The following is a 16,030-nucleotide window of genomic DNA, read 5'->3' on the forward strand; positions in this document are numbered from 1 at the left end:
CAATTATTAACACACACACAGCATTAGCCTACAATTATAAACACACACAGCATTAGCCTACAATTATAAACACACACAACATTAGCCTACATTTATAAACACACACAGCATTAGCCTACAATTATAAAACACACACAGCATTAGCCTACAATTATAAACACACACACAGCATTAGCCTACAATTATAAACACACACAGCATTAGCCTACAATTATAAACACACACAGCATTAGCCTACAATTATAAACACACACAGCATTAGCCTACAATTATAAACACACACAGCATTAGCCTACAATTATAAACACACACAGCATTAGCCTACAATTATAAACACACACAGCATTAGCCTACAATTTAAACAAACACAGCATTAGCCTACAATTATAAACACACACAGCATTAGCCTACAATTATAAACACACACAACATTAGCCTACAATTATAAACACACACAGCATTAGCCTACAATTATAAACACACACAGCATTAGCCTACAATTATAAACACACACAACATTAGCCTACAATTATAAACACACACAGCATTAGCCTACAATTATAAACACACACAACATTAGCCTACAATTATTAACACACAACATTCGCCTACAATTATTAACACACACAACATTCGCCTACAATTATACACACACACAGCATTAGCCTACAATTATAAAATACACATTAGACCATAATTACATACACGCAATATTAGCCTAAAACAAATAGCGCCACAATCTCTATTTTATTTATCTTTATTAAGTGAGCTTTTGATAAAAATATGGTTAAATATCTAAATTCGGTTATTGTACCATGTTGTTTTTAATTATTTTTAAGCCGGGCTGATATATTCTAACATCACAGAGCAACATATTTTAGCTATTAATGTAATTTATTATTTAAGGTGGAATGGTACATTGCAGTATTTAAGGTGATGCTCTGTATTCGACTACATTAAAGCCACAAACTGGCCAAAATCTAAATCCAAGTAGTTTTCTTTCCCTGAAAATAATTATTCACATTTTACAAAAAAACAAAAACTTAATTTCAAGTTGAAGGTTATACATCTGTGTATTGATTCATTGAATGAATAGTAGAGTTTATTGTAAAACTAATCACATTGATCATCTAATTCCTTACTACTGAAGCTACCAAAGCTTTAAAAAAAGCCTTGTTACATGTTCACATTTTCAATTCCACCTTAAAATGGAGCACATTACATTGAACCTATAGTAAATGTTAAGTGCTTCCACACCTCAAAAGCACATTTCCCTTCTACCTTAAAAAGGTAAATATGTTACATTAAGCCTGTAGTATGTTAGGTTCTTTATGAGTTGTATACAATTCTGCATATGTTGCGCAGAAATTACAAACAGTCCACATAAAACTAAACCTGCATTCTTATTTGTATATGCAGTTCCACCTTAAAAGCAGAAGACGTTCAGTTCAAAGGTAAAAAAAAACGCCTTTTCTGTCTGAAGCCTGTGTCGCCACAGCAGCATTTAAGGTGGAATGGCCTGTGCCTTACTACAATTAAGCCATACGCCACCCAAAAATCCCAAAAGGAAAGGTGACGAAACAAAAAAATAAGCTTTATGCTCACATTTTCAATTCCACCTTAAAAAGATTCATATGTTACATTGAGCCTGTATGTGTTAAGTGCTTTATGAGTTTTATACATTTCTCCAAAAACAAAAAGTCCATATATAACCAAACCTGGATTCTTATTGTGCAGTTCCACCTTAAAACCTAAAGCCATTCAGTTTTAATTGCCTAAAAAGGTGGTTGAGTTTGAAGCCTGTGTCGCCACAGCAGCATTTAAGGTGGAATGGTAAATTTAAGGTGGGAAGGTAAAGTTGCAGCATTTAATTGTGGAATGGTAAATTAGCTGCATTTCAGGTAGAAATGTATATATGCAGCATTTAAGGTGGAATGGTAAATTAGCAAGATTTAAAATGAAATGGTAAATTAGTAGCATTTAAGGTGGAAAGGTAAATTTAAGATGGGAAGCCAAATTTGCAGCATTTAGGGTGGAATGGTAAATTAGCTGCATTTAAGGTGGAATGGCAAATTAGCAGCTTTTAAGGTGGAATGGTAAATTAGCAGCATTTACAGTAAAATGGTATATTAGCAGCATTGAAGGTTAAATGTCAAATTAGCAGCATTCAAGGTGAAATTGTATATTTACAGCATTTAAGGTGAAAAGGTAAATTTAAGGTGGGAAGCCAAATTTGCAGCATTTAGGGTGGAATGGTAAATTAGCTGCATTTAAGGTGAAAAGGTAAATTAGCAGCATTTAAGATGGAAAGGTAATAAATTAGCAGCATTTAATTGTGGAATGGTAAATTAGCAACATTTAAGGTGGAAGGGGAAATTTAAGGTGGGAAGCCAAAGGTGCAGCTAGGGTGGAATGGTAAATTAGCTGCATTTAAGGTGGAAATGTATATATGCAGCATTTAAGGTGGAATGGTAAATTAGCAACATTTAAGATGGAATGGTGAATTAGCTAATCTAATTATCTCAAGCTAATAAAGGCATGGATACTGTAACTTCATTTTGATATTTAGTAAGTAAGAAGGATATATAAAAGTTTTTTTGTTTTTGTTTTTTGTAGGAGAGGGTGGGGTCAGGGCATGGCTTTACTGGGTTTTTTACTGATTTACTTTTCAAAAAGTTGTATATACAGAGCTTTGTGTGTGCTCCGAAACAGAGAAAGCAATACATGCTAAACATAACCAACACTACACAAATAACTGAAATATTCCAATATAAACAAAAAAAAAAAAACTTACTTTTTTCCCACAAACAAACAGCAGCGCTAATTTAAGCGTCTGAACAGTCCCTCCAGCAGCTTAACACTGGAGTAATTAGCTGCTCAGTGCTCTCCATGGCCTCTTAATTACTGCAGTGATCTGATTGGCTAGAGATCTTACTAATTGTTGGTTATTAACAGGGAAGCCTTTCTCTTAAAGGAACCGTGCACCATTCTCTGATAGCCATTATGGCTACTCTGCCATTTTGATTTCATAATAAAAGCCCCAGCTCAGGTGGTATCAATGAAAATATGTATATTAAAATCAATGCATTGACTAAAATAAAAAAGAACATCCAATACTTTACTAAGTGACTTTCAATCAAAATATGGTCACATACATAAAATCCTTTTATATTAGCACCTCATTTTTAAGTATTTTAGCAGGGCTGGTATATTTTATTATTACAGAGCAACATAATTCAGCTTTATCATATCACCTGTTACTCTAACATAACAAAAGAAGTAACAGGAATAAGTGCCAGTAACAGGAGTGAGTTCCAGTAACAGGACTGTGTGCCATTAACAGAAGTGATTTTTTTCTGCGTCATAAATATCAATTATTTGAACATGCAGTCAACCATTTCTTACATATTTTGAATAGTTGTAATAGTTCTAATAGTTCTAATATATGTGTTATTAGATTCAGAGTTTATTTTTTTTTTTAAGTTTAATTTTTTTGTTACAACAAGCAAATGGCTCCCATTCGGTGAAATGGCGCAATACAGTTTTTTCCTTTTGATTCTTACATTTTTCGCGTAAAACGTTTGGCACAAAATTAACTCTTAATTTTATTTAATTTCATGTGTAAGGTTTTTTATACTACATTCAAGTGTTTGAACGTGGTGTGACTGGTGAACACCTTTATAAATATGGTGACCCATTGACCCATTTATTGTACTTAAAACATATTAAAAATTAAAAACAGATTTATGTACTTACTTAAATATATTAAAAGTACATTAATATTATGCTTTCATCAAATGTTTGAAAGTTAACTTTGATCATACTTTTTAAAAAGTACAATATAGTGCATTTAAAATAAATTGACTACTATGAAGTACACTTTTAGTTTAACGTAATTCAATATACTTCTAAAACACTTATTTCCAAATATAATTTTGTACATTTTTAGCAAAGTGTGTTAAAAACAGCTGTTACAGTAATTCACTTAAAGTGCAATGTATCGTGTAACATTTTAAAAAGTAAATTAAATTTCTACATTTTTTTAATTTTAAGTAAATTTGTAACACAATAAAATTGTAGTACAGTATATTAAAATATATAGTTTTATACCCAACTTACAAAAGACAGGAACAAAAAGCATATTTGTACTCTAATGTAAATATATTAACAACAAATCTTAGTACATTTCTAATATACTCTGTGCATAATAGTGATACAGTTGTAACACTCATTAAATGTATAAGAATTTTACTCATTAAGCATATTTAAAATATGGGGTTACATACATGAAGTAATATGTTTAAATGTTACTTAATTATATTTAAAATAGTTCCATTTTAGTACAGTTAAGTACACTTAGCACAATTATGTAAGACTTTTGTACTATTTTTATATAATTAAAGTAAAATAAGTACAAAAAAGTTGTTCCATTTTATCACTCTTTAAATATACTGATTAATAATAATGTGGCTACAAGAACACTTTAGTGCACTTAATATACTTTTGGCTACGTTACTCAGAGCAGCACGCGCTGCTGCCTGCGCCTTTAAGAGCGCGTGTAGACCACGTGGTCTGTAAATGCGGAAATACAGGACACGGGGTCTGAGAGATAAACACAGAGATACTGCAGATAAATACAGATATTTTAAAACTAGCTCATGCAGCAGCGCTGTGAGATGCAGGAGACGTGAGTACACAGATATACCATTAAACCACTAGCAGTTTTTAGCTTAATTTAATTTAGAAATGCTTAAAAACAATAACAGAGCAACAGTAGGGTAACAGAACGTAGCCTGTGTGTGACCTAGGTTTAATAAACTGAATGTCAATGAGGATCACACACATTCATACCAATTACTGCTGTGTATTAATAAATGTATATTGACAAATAATTAAATTACCGTACCAACCTAGCTAGCAAACTGAAAATATTGATTTAATTAGAATATAATAAGAATAGCATATATAGTTATAGGTTTTAAAAGCTTATAAGTAAGTTTTTTTCCCCCACTAGAATGGAGTCCACATCCACAGGGTCTTGTCCCATTGCCCATCTCCCATCCATGTTTCCTTTAAAGCAAGCTTTAAAGAGAGCTGCTTGGGTCAATTTCCCCTATTTTTTTTAATTCCACAATATAAATATTTCAATATAACAACGAGAATCAGTAGATTATAATAGAATACAAGCTACATTACCCTGATTTTCGACTTTCCACACGACATTTGAACACTGTGGTATTTGTTAAGCTTTAAAATACTAAAAGAAGTATTTTTAAACTTCTCTACAGCAATAAAAAAAACAAATACTGGACTAAGAAAAGGTGTAATTTAATATATAAATAGTTAGCTATCTAATACATCTCTTTTTTGGTTCCTCTGCAATTGATATGTATTTTCTTCAATTAATCGAATGACTCGCTTAGTTCAAAAGAGTCGGTTCGTTAAACTGAATCGAGCTCTGCAGTATCATTAGTTATTCCTGACGTGTCCTCAGCTCGCGGTTCCGCTGCGCCCCCTGCCGGCTCGCCGCGCTGCTCCCCCTCCGTTAAGCATGTCGCGAGCCGGCCGCAGGTACAGACCCGTGCCCGGTCCCGGGGGGTCCGGGTGTTCGGTGCGGGCCGGGTCCCGCAGAGCGCTGCTGGGGTGTCTGGGCTGCGCGCTCGCGGTGGCGCTGATGCTCGGACTGTACCTGTCCGCAGAACCGAGCGGTACCAGCCCGAAACACAGCCCACCGGACCCGCTGCAGGACAAGGTAAATACTGAGTGTGTGTGTGTGTGTGTGTGTGAGTGTGTGAGCGCGCATCTAAAAGAATAAAAAGAGTATCATTGAAAAGTTACTTTATTTCAGTCATTCAGTTTGCAGTGTGGGCAGTGTGCCAAATCCTGCTGGAAAATAAAATTCGCATCTCCATGAAAGTTGATTAAAACACAGTGGACCAACACCAGCAGTTTGGACTGTGTGTCTCTCCACTCTTCCTCCAGACTCTGATCCCTTGATTTCCTTAAAAAATTAATGTAAAATTTACTGATGATCTGTGTTTTATTATCAAGTCTAAAGTCAGTGCAGTTTTGTTTTCCCACAAAATTTTTACAGCACTTCATATCTTACAGCTTCCCTCTGCTGCTGACAACTTTTATGGAGATGCGGATTTCATTTTCCAGCAGGACTTGGCACACTGCCCACACTGCCAAAAGTACCAATTGGTCTTATATAAAATTCAAAATTTCATTGGCTGTAAGCCATAATCATCAACGATAAAATAAACAAACGCTTGAAATAGATCACTCTGTTTAATACATCTATTTAATATTTTAGTTTCACATTTTGAACTGAATTACTGAAATAAAGTAACTTTTCAATGTTATTCTATTTTTTTAAGATGCACCTGTATAAGGACATTCTATAGTTCTAGTATAATAAAAAGTAGTCAAAGGTTTGAGGAAACTAATATAGCAACCAAGTTCCTCTTTAGAAACCCCTCTGTAGAAACATTAAGACATTAGACCTTATGTAACACCTACCCTCATAATCTGCATTTCAGAGAAAATAAAAAAAAATTCTACTTGATTCTGTAATTTTCATTTTTTTTTTGTATTTATCCATATACAGTAAAAAAATATACATATCATTTTTAAAATTACATTTTTATTGTGATGGTAGGGTTGCTTAGTATAGCAAAAATCTAGAAAATATATAACTATATATTTCTATATTAAAGTTGACTTAAAACAATTCCATAAAATACATACTATTTTGGGCATCAAATTACTTTTTTCAGCATCTCAAAAATTCATTAACTTGTTAGGACTAAGACAAAGTGATGCAAATATTCAAAACTTTATAGAAATAATAAATAATTCACTAAAACTGAGTTTTTCTGAAGCATTTTAAAACTAATTCTTTATACAGATTTCTTTATTTATATTGTTTATTTTATCTGTGCAGTTTTCCCACAAGCCCAGGAAGTGCTCCCTGGCACAGGTGCGTAAGCTGGCGGCTCAGGTGGACGGACCTCGTCTGTGGGAGACTCACCTGAGACCCATGCTGATAGAAAGGGTTCCAGGTACTTCAGGAAGCCAAACTGTTCGACAGGTGAGAAATCACTACAGGCAAAATACATTTTGAGCATATTAACTCACATATTCAGATTTAAAACATTATAAATTAATATAAAACTGTGACTGCTTATGGGAATTTGCATTATTACTGGCACTCATTCCTGTTACATCTAAGAATTAATTTAGGTAACAGGAGTGAGTGCTGAGATTGAGCTTCTCAGTTATAGTTACAATAAGATCAAATATACAGAAAAAAAACTAATGAGGGAACTTAATTTTGGTATTCCCATTATCTTCAGAATAACCAGCTGATGATGTCACTTCCTGTTGTAGAATGTTCCAGATGTTTCAGATGATCAGGGTAATGTGTTACGGTAACAGGACTGAGTGAAACCCAGGAACACAACTAAAATGTGTGTTTTAATTAAAAAATATTATGGATTTATTATGAGAAAAAAAAATATATCTTTTTTTTTAAGCGCAGAGATTTGGAGTCACATGGCAATTAAAAAAAATTAAAATTACATCTCTGAAGGATTTTAATAATTATATTTCATGGTAAAGTTTATAGTTAGAGTTTAGTTTTTCCAATGTTCTAAGTATTTTTTATTAATTATTTTAAATTACATGTCTTACTTTTGCAATTAGGTCATTTTACAAGACACTATGCTTAATAATAAAATGTATTTTACAGTTATTTTGTGTGCACATTTATACATGTAATTTCCTGGGGACAGAAATGGCACCCATTTGTTGGAATATGCCATTTACAGTTTGCAGGAAAAAATAAAAGACGACGTAAAAATGATGAGTTTCTTTGATTTTACCAAATTAAAAACCTCTAGAATATAATCAAGAGGAAGATGGATGATCACAAACCATCAAACCACCAAACTGAACTGCTTGAATTGTTGCACCAGGAGTAAAGCAGCATAAAGTTATCCAAAAGCAGTGTGTAAGACTGGTGGAGGAGGAGAACATGATGCCAAGATGCATGAAAAAAACTGTGATTAAAAACCAGGGTTATTCCACCAAATATTGATTTCTGAACTCTTAAAACTTGAATGTGAACTTGTTTTCTTTGCATTATTTGAGGAGAAATGTTGTCTGTAGTTTATAGAATAAAACAACGATGTTTATTTTACTCAAACATAAACCTATAAATAGCAAAATCACAGAAACTGATTCAGTTTTTTTAATCTTAATAATTATCTGTATTTTTTTATACTCATCTCTTTACATGGTGCAGCACATCCTGTCTCAGCTGAGGGCGCTCTCTGCTGGTTGGACGGTGGAGGAAGACTCGTTCCAGTCCTCCACTCCTAAAGGTCCGGTGAGCTTCAGTAACGTCCTGGCGGTTCTGGACCCCTCTGCCCCCCGCCGGCTGCTGCTGGCCTGCCACCACGACTCCAAAATCTTCCCCCGAGACCCAAAACAGCCCCAGCGCGGGTTCATCGGGGCCAGCGACTCCGCCGTGCCTTGCGCCATGATGCTGGAGCTCGCCTCCGCGCTGGACACCGAGCTAAAGGCCTTAAAACAGCAGGTCAGACCATAATACAGCTTTACAGACCATAATAAACACTAATACAGAGGGATTAGGACTGTCTCATTCTTTACTGTGATGTTTCCTTACTGTGGTTTTATTTGGTTTAGATTTTTACTCTGTTATTTTCCTCTGACTGTACAACCTACACAATCCAGATTCATACTGGATAAGAACCAATCCACATGGATTGTGATAATACTGTTAAATATACGCACAGTGCAGATTCATACTGGATTAGAATTACTACATATCTTTGTTATAGTGCAGATTCTTACTGGATTAGAGTCACTTTACATATGCTTTGGTTAAACTATAAAAACTACACACAGTGCAGATTCATACTGGATTAGCATCTATACATAATATTTGTGGTTACACTGTTAATCCTGCACATAGTGTAGATTCATACTGGATTAGAATCAATCCACAATGATTGTAGGTAAACTATCAAACCTACACACAGTGCAGATTTATATTGGATTAGAATCACTTTACATATGTTTTGGTTAAACTATAAAATATACACAGAGTGCAGATTCATAATGGATTTAAATCAATCCATAATGATTGTGGTTACACTGTTAAACCTACACACAGTGCAGATTCATAGTGGATTAGAACACCTGCACACATTGCAGACTGACTGTAGATTAAATAAATGTCTACACACTTATTGTAGTCAGAATGTAAAACCTACAAATACTGCAGATTCATACTGGATTAGAATCACTTTACATGTAGTTTGTTTAAACTAAAAAACCTACACACAGTGCAGATTCATACTGGATTAGAATCAATCCACAATGACTGTGGTTACACTGTATAACCTGCACACAGTGATTTGGGGCAAGTCAGTGTCCGTGTGTCTTTGGTATCAAAACGACGGGAAAAGTACACATTGTGCAGCTCAAAATGCACAAAAAGCATGTACTAATTCTCTAAATTAATTATGGGTGTGGTTAATTTTAGGTGTAACATGAAATAAACTAATCAGAGTATGAGTATAATCAGAGCACTTGCTCTTCTTTCCCTTTTAAGAGCCAGGTGCGCTCTGACTTTGGCGGATTGCTATTTTAACGGCGCAGCTACCTGGACGTGCCCAATGCTTTTACGGGAACAGCAATGTCTATTTGATTTAGTATTCTGTTTATTGTTGATGTAAAAGTTGGGTTTGTGCATGTTTGCGTAACAAGATGATGTGCACACGCAGCATGTCTGCGTTGCCAATATAGCAATGAATATATGACTGTTGACTGCTGTCAGGGTTTAAATCAATCAGTGGCGCACCTGAACACACCTTATTTCCAGACCAGCACGCCCATCAGTGTACAAATATTCAGAAGCACTGTTGCTATTTAAGATAGAGCTCTAAATATCCGTACAAACTAGAAAAAATAAGCCTTTTTTCTAAAACGTTAGTCTGAAATTGTAAATTATTATATGTAATAATCTGTTTTCTCTGTGTGTGTAGAAGTCAGTGGTGACGCTGCAGCTGGTGTTTTTTGATGGAGAGGAGGCGTTTGAGGAATGGACGGATACGGACTCTCTGTATGGCTCGCGGCATCTGGCTGAACTCATGGCACACACACCCCATCCTCCGGGCTCCACACACACCACGTTGCTGCAGGCCATGGTGAGTCTGTGCATCTGCTGATTTTATATTTTAATACATATTTACAGTGGTGAACAAAATATAACACCCCTATTAACAAAAAATTACTAAACAAAAACAGATATCGTATTTTTTTACACTATAAGGTGGCCTTAAAATTCTTTAATTTTCCCCAAAATAATCAGTGTGCCTAATAATCCAGTGCTCCTTATATATGAATTCTACCAGTCAGGTAGTTTCAGTTCAGTTCTCCAGCACCGAGACAGAAGCAGTATTATCGTTAGCTGCTAACCCCGCTAACCCCGCTAAGCACTAGCTCTTTCTTCCTTCAGAAGTAAGTATATCGAACTGTAGCCTGCTGCCAACCCCAGCTAGCACTGCTGGAGCAGCGTTAGCATTAGCCGCTAACCCCGTTAAGTGTGAGCTCTTTCACCATTCAGAGGTGAGTATATTGGACTGTAGCCTGCTGCTAACCCTGGCTAGCAATGCTGGAGCAGCATTAGCATTAACCACTAACCCTGCTAAGCACTAGGTCTTTTACCGTTCAGAGATGAGTATTATTGGCCTATAGCCTACTGCTAACCCTGGCTAGCAATGCTGGAGCGGCATTAGCATTACCCCCAAACGGCACAAAGCACTAGCTCTCTCTCAGTTCAGAGGCAGTAGCGCAAAAAGGGGGTATGCAGCGTATGCGACACATAGGGGCGCTGCACTAGAGGGGGCGCCAAATCAAAGCCACAAATAAATTTGCGGAGCGCGGTGGGAAAGTAATGACAGGACGCTGACGATTTAAAAGCGCATCTCCACCTCCTCCCCCCGCGCCCCCCCCTTAAGGATTTAAAACGCATCTCACCCCCCTCTCCCCACCCCCTGGAGCGGCATTAGCTTTAGCCCCAAACAGCACAAAGCACTAGCTCTTTTTCAGTTCAGAGGTAAGTATTATCGGCCTGTAGCCTGCTACTAACCCCGGCTCGCACTGCTGGAGCAGCATTAGCATTAGCCGCTAACCACGCTAAGTGCTATCTCTTTCTCAGTTCAGAGGTGAGTGTTATTGGGATGTAGCCTGCTGCTAACCCCAGCTAGCACTGCTGGAGCAGCATTAGTCTGCGTGCTACATGGGATGGACCACTAGGTAATATCACCCTGGCTTACCGGAACTATAGCTAGCCTCGGCTAGCCTTAGTGGAAATCTGGAAATCTAAGCTTACTGTAAATAAACAGAAGCACTTTACTCATCTAAATAAACAGTATTCAGGAGAGAAATCTGTGTAGATTAACATCCAGCGCTCGCTTAACTTTAAAAGAAAATGTTTTTTTTTTACTTAGCTTAGCGTAGCTTTACACCCAGAGGGTGTAATCCTTGATTGCATTCTTGTACAAAGCCCTGCTTGGATGTTATTCTCAGCACTGATCAGATGCAGCTGTGTTGCTGGAGTTTTTAAACACTTTAGTGTGTTGCTGCTGCATTGAGAATAGTCCACCAATTGCGTATTATTCTGCCGTTACAAAAAAACATATCTACTTTGTCTACATATCTACAAATCTGTATGGTGATTGGTCTAAAATAATGTTTTGTTTGTTTGTTTGTTTTACAAGTAAACTGAACTTATGTCTGTGATCTTCTTTACAGGATTTGTTTGTATTACTGGATTTACTCGGAGGTCCGGAGCCGCTAATCGTCAGTCACTTTGATAATACTGTCCGATGGTTTGATCGACTCATTGCTGCAGGTGAGATTGTTCTTATTTTTTAAAACTTTACAACTGATGCTGTCAAACACATTATTAATTCTAGACGAGGCACAGCTGTTAACTGAAAGACATTCCAGTTGACTCTACCTCATAAAGCTGAAAATGCAGAAATATGCAAAATGATGATGAATGATGGGATGTTTTCTGCTGTTTGCTGCTGTTTAGAGACGAGGCTACACCGGCAGGGCCTGCTGTCCTCCCACCCCTCAGAGCAGAGCTACTTCAGGAAGGACTTCTACCTGGGCCCAGTGCAGGACGACCACATCCCCTTCCTGCAGCGGGGTAACACACAGCTCATACATTCAGCTTCTCTAATATAAATATCTTTAAATACAGTACAGGTTTTTCTGAGTTGTTTATGATGCTGCACATGATTAAACTCTTCCACAACCTCTTCCTCATTGTCTGCAGCAGCTAGTAAAAGAAAATATTCAGAAAGATAAACGAGTCAATCAGGAAAAGCACCGTGTCTACATCAACCCGTAAATTGTTATTCATGACCCCGCCCACATCATCTCGGGACCGCCCACAGGCAGAGCTGAAGCCGGGCAGAGACGCCGTCTTGTCAGATAGGAGGAGCTAACAGTGCTAGGAACAGCATGCAGTTCATTCCTGTGTTATTTGTGCGAATAACACATCAGTGTTTATATGCTTTACCCAGTAATTCAGAGCTAAGAAACAAATGGTTAGAATTAGTCTATGGAGGAAAAACACCACCAGCCAAGTACAATTGAGATAGATAGGTGTATGTTTAGAACAGTTCTGTTTTACACTAGTTAAAAGTGGATTTGGTGTTTTACTCTGAGAGACTTTAAGACTAGGTCAGTGGCTGAACTGTACTTAGCAGGGCATTATTACACATGTTGTAAAGTAACATATGACATTGCAAATACTGTTATTAGTGTAAAAATGTCTTTATTTTAAAACGTTTCTAACTGTTGTTCATCTTACTGCCTCCTGGTGTTGCAGTGCTTTTAACCAATCAGAGGTGATATGTTTGCATGTATGAATATTCATGAGCAAGAGCCGAAATCCTATAGTTTCTCCCCACCCACTCCTCCACTGGACTAAAGCAGTGTTATACCGAATCACCAGAGCACTTTTTTCACAAAAAAACAGCTCAAATGGCATTCATTCATACTAGAGACTCAACTAGACATTTTAAAATGAATGAAAAAACGATGGAATGAGACCTTTAAATTGCGCACATTGCTGACACTAATGTGCAAATGCACACACTTCTTGTTTAGCCATGCAGAGAGGTACTGCAATTTATATAGCAGTCTTTCTGGAGAGTGGATGTGCACGTATGTATGTGTATACGTGAGTGTGTGTGCGTATGTAGGACAAATCATAGGAAGACCATAGCATCCATTATGGACACCGTAGCAACACCTTGGCAACCTACTAGCAAGACAAATCATAGAAACACCATCACATCGACCATGATCACCATAGCAACACCTTAGCAACAACATAGCAGCCACCGTGGGTGTCTCTTGTATTTCTGTATTGTGTAAATATACAGCGCTGGAAAAAATTAAGAAACAACTTCAGTTTCTGAATCTGAAACACATAATTTTTAAGTGGTCTTTTATTATTTTCAGAGCTGTCTGTGTATTTAATAAAATAAAATGATGTGTCTCTACAGGCGTCTCAATTCTCCATCTGATCCCCACACCGTTCCCATCGTTCTGGCACACTATGCAGGACACCGAGGAGAACATGCACCGCCCCACAGTGGAGAACCTCACCAAAATCCTGGCCATCTTCCTGGCTGAGTACCTGCACCTCTGAGTAACTCCAGATACTCCAGCTACCTCCCAGATACTTCAGTTCTCACACTATATACACACACACACACACTCATTAATCTGCTGAAACAGAGCCATAGGTCATACTGGCCATCAGCCACCTGCCCTGGCAGCTCCTGGACCTGTGATTCAGCCTGTAATTCCTCTGGATCTGAGGAAGACCTCTGCTCCTCACACTCACAGCCTAAGACTGTAAAGACTGTAAGGACTGTACACGCTGTCCTGTGGATTGCTGTCTCGCTGTAGAAGTCCTGTAAGTATTTAACTGCGTGTGATCTAGTGCTCTAGTGAACAGGCAGATTCAATTAAACAGTATAGTATGTCATTCCCGTCATGTGAATATTTTGTATCTCCATTTTTGCAGTTTCTCATTTCAGTTTTTCACCATATTTTTCAGATTACAAGGCACATTATCGTTGCACGTCTATTTTCATACATAAGACCAGGGCTGTAACGATTAGTCGATATAATCAACAATTTCGATTATTTAAATTTGTCGACTACAAATTTTATTGGCGACTAATCGATAATTTGTAACAGTACCACATTACACACAGTGCTGGGGACAAAAGAAACTCTGTGTCTGTTTCTCCAAAAGTGCCCAAACACAACAGATTACATATTTATTCACTAAATATCAGTACTCTCCACGTTTAAAGAAAAAAAACATGGATATTTAAATGCCTTTTTAATCTCATGTTTAGCTATATTTCTCTTGTGTTTAGAGATGGAGGACAAGGCAGAAATAATCGTTGACTAATCGAAAAAATGATCATCAGATTAGTCGACCACCAAATTAATCATTAGTTGCAGCCCTACATAAGACCAGAGGTGAAAAAGTACTGAAAAATTGTAATTAAGTGAAAGTTCCTTTACTTTGCTAAAATTCTACTCAAGTAAAAGTAAAAGTACCCATCTAAAAATCTGATCGAGTAAAAGTAAAAAAGTACTTAATTTAAAGCGGGCGGAGGGAGGAGGGCTTTAGTGTGGATGTGAGTGTCAGACTTGTGGATTGGGCATTTATGGAAATGCGGAACAAATCGCATCCCTTATTGGTTTAATTATTTATTTTTAATTCTGAAATTGTTTTTCCAGCATTTTCTTTTTTACTCAGTAACGGGGAGTTTTCCAATGTAGCGAAGTAAATTACTTGTGTCAAAATCTACTTGAGTAAAAGTAAAATTACCTATTTTAAAAACTACTTTAAAAATTACAAATTACTCATAAAATCTACTTAATTACAGTAACTTGAGTAAATGTAATTCGTTACTTTTCACCTCTGCATAAGACGCACCAGATTTTAAGACAAATTTTAAGCGAAGAAAATAAGGATCAAAGTTAAACACGTGCTGAATGTTAATCTACACAGAGTTCTGAATTTTTTTGGGTGAATAAAGCACTTCCATTTATTTACAGTTAGCTCAGATTTCCAGTATTTAACTACTGCTAACAGCAGCTAACCTGCTTGATAGCTCTAGACTGAGGAACCCTGAGTGTTTCTGGTAAGCCAAGGCGCTGTCAGCTAGCGATTTGTCCCATGTAGCTTCTTTAACACAGTAAACACACAGACTACAGTCCAATATACTCACTTCTGAACGGCAAAGGAGCAAAAGAGCTAGTACTGCGGTTAGCGGCTAATGCTAATGCTGCTGCACCCAGCCTTAGTGCTGGAGAAACGCTGTGCTTCAGCAGAGTGGTTTTACAGCTCCTTAATACCTGACTGGTAGAATTCATACATAAGGAGCACCGGATTATAAGGAGCTCTGATGATTTTTCAGAAAATTAAAGGATTTTAAGTGCGTCTTATAGTGCGAAAAATACGGTAATTATGGGATAGAATAATGAATGTAGCAGTTGTTCTGTACATTGTGGAACCATAGATGGTCACTAATCACTTTGTAGTTCTGTTTGTAGTGCGATTGAAGTCATTTTTGATTGGATGTTTGATTTACGTAAAAACTATGAATAGGGAGTAGAAGTGTAGGTCATAATTTGTTTGAGATATAATGACCAGATTTGGCAGCTTATAGAACTTATTGCGAAGAGAAGCAGTACGAATTCGCAGAAGTCATTGTACACGTCCACGGCAACCTAGTGTCTATAGCTTTGCTTATAGTCTTAATAATACATTATAAACGATGTATGCAAGTGCATTACTTAGCAACCACTTAGCAACACCATAGCAACCACCACAGACAACATAGCAACACCTTGGCAACCTCCACAGACACCATAGCAACATCTTAGA

At 36.9% G+C, this 16,030-nt stretch overlaps 1 protein-coding gene across 2 annotated transcripts; it reads left to right on the forward strand.

Annotated features, from left to right (window-relative positions):
* The first annotated feature begins 4,585 nt into the window (after window positions 1-4,585).
* qpctla (glutaminyl-peptide cyclotransferase-like a) lies at window positions 4,586-14,107 on the forward strand. Of its 2 annotated transcripts, XM_049483774.1 has the most exons (8): window positions 4,586-4,687; window positions 5,495-5,752; window positions 6,947-7,093; window positions 8,309-8,602; window positions 10,077-10,238; window positions 11,848-11,947; window positions 12,134-12,250; window positions 13,620-14,107. In XM_049483774.1, the coding sequence occupies exons 2-8, from the start codon at window positions 5,552-5,554 to the stop codon at window positions 13,763-13,765; spliced, it is 1,167 nt and encodes a 388-aa protein (XP_049339731.1). In that variant the 5' UTR covers window positions 4,586-4,687; window positions 5,495-5,551; the 3' UTR covers window positions 13,766-14,107. The 2 variants fall into 2 exon arrangements, with proteins under 2 accessions (XP_049339731.1, XP_007235613.3); XM_007235551.4 differs by having other exon boundaries at window positions 4,586-5,752.
* Window positions 14,108-16,030: the final 1,923 nt, after the last annotated feature.

Source organism: Astyanax mexicanus, chromosome 9 (genome assembly GCF_023375975.1).
Source record: "Astyanax mexicanus isolate ESR-SI-001 chromosome 9, AstMex3_surface, whole genome shotgun sequence".
Lineage (NCBI taxonomy): Eukaryota > Metazoa > Chordata > Actinopteri > Characiformes > Acestrorhamphidae > Astyanax > Astyanax mexicanus.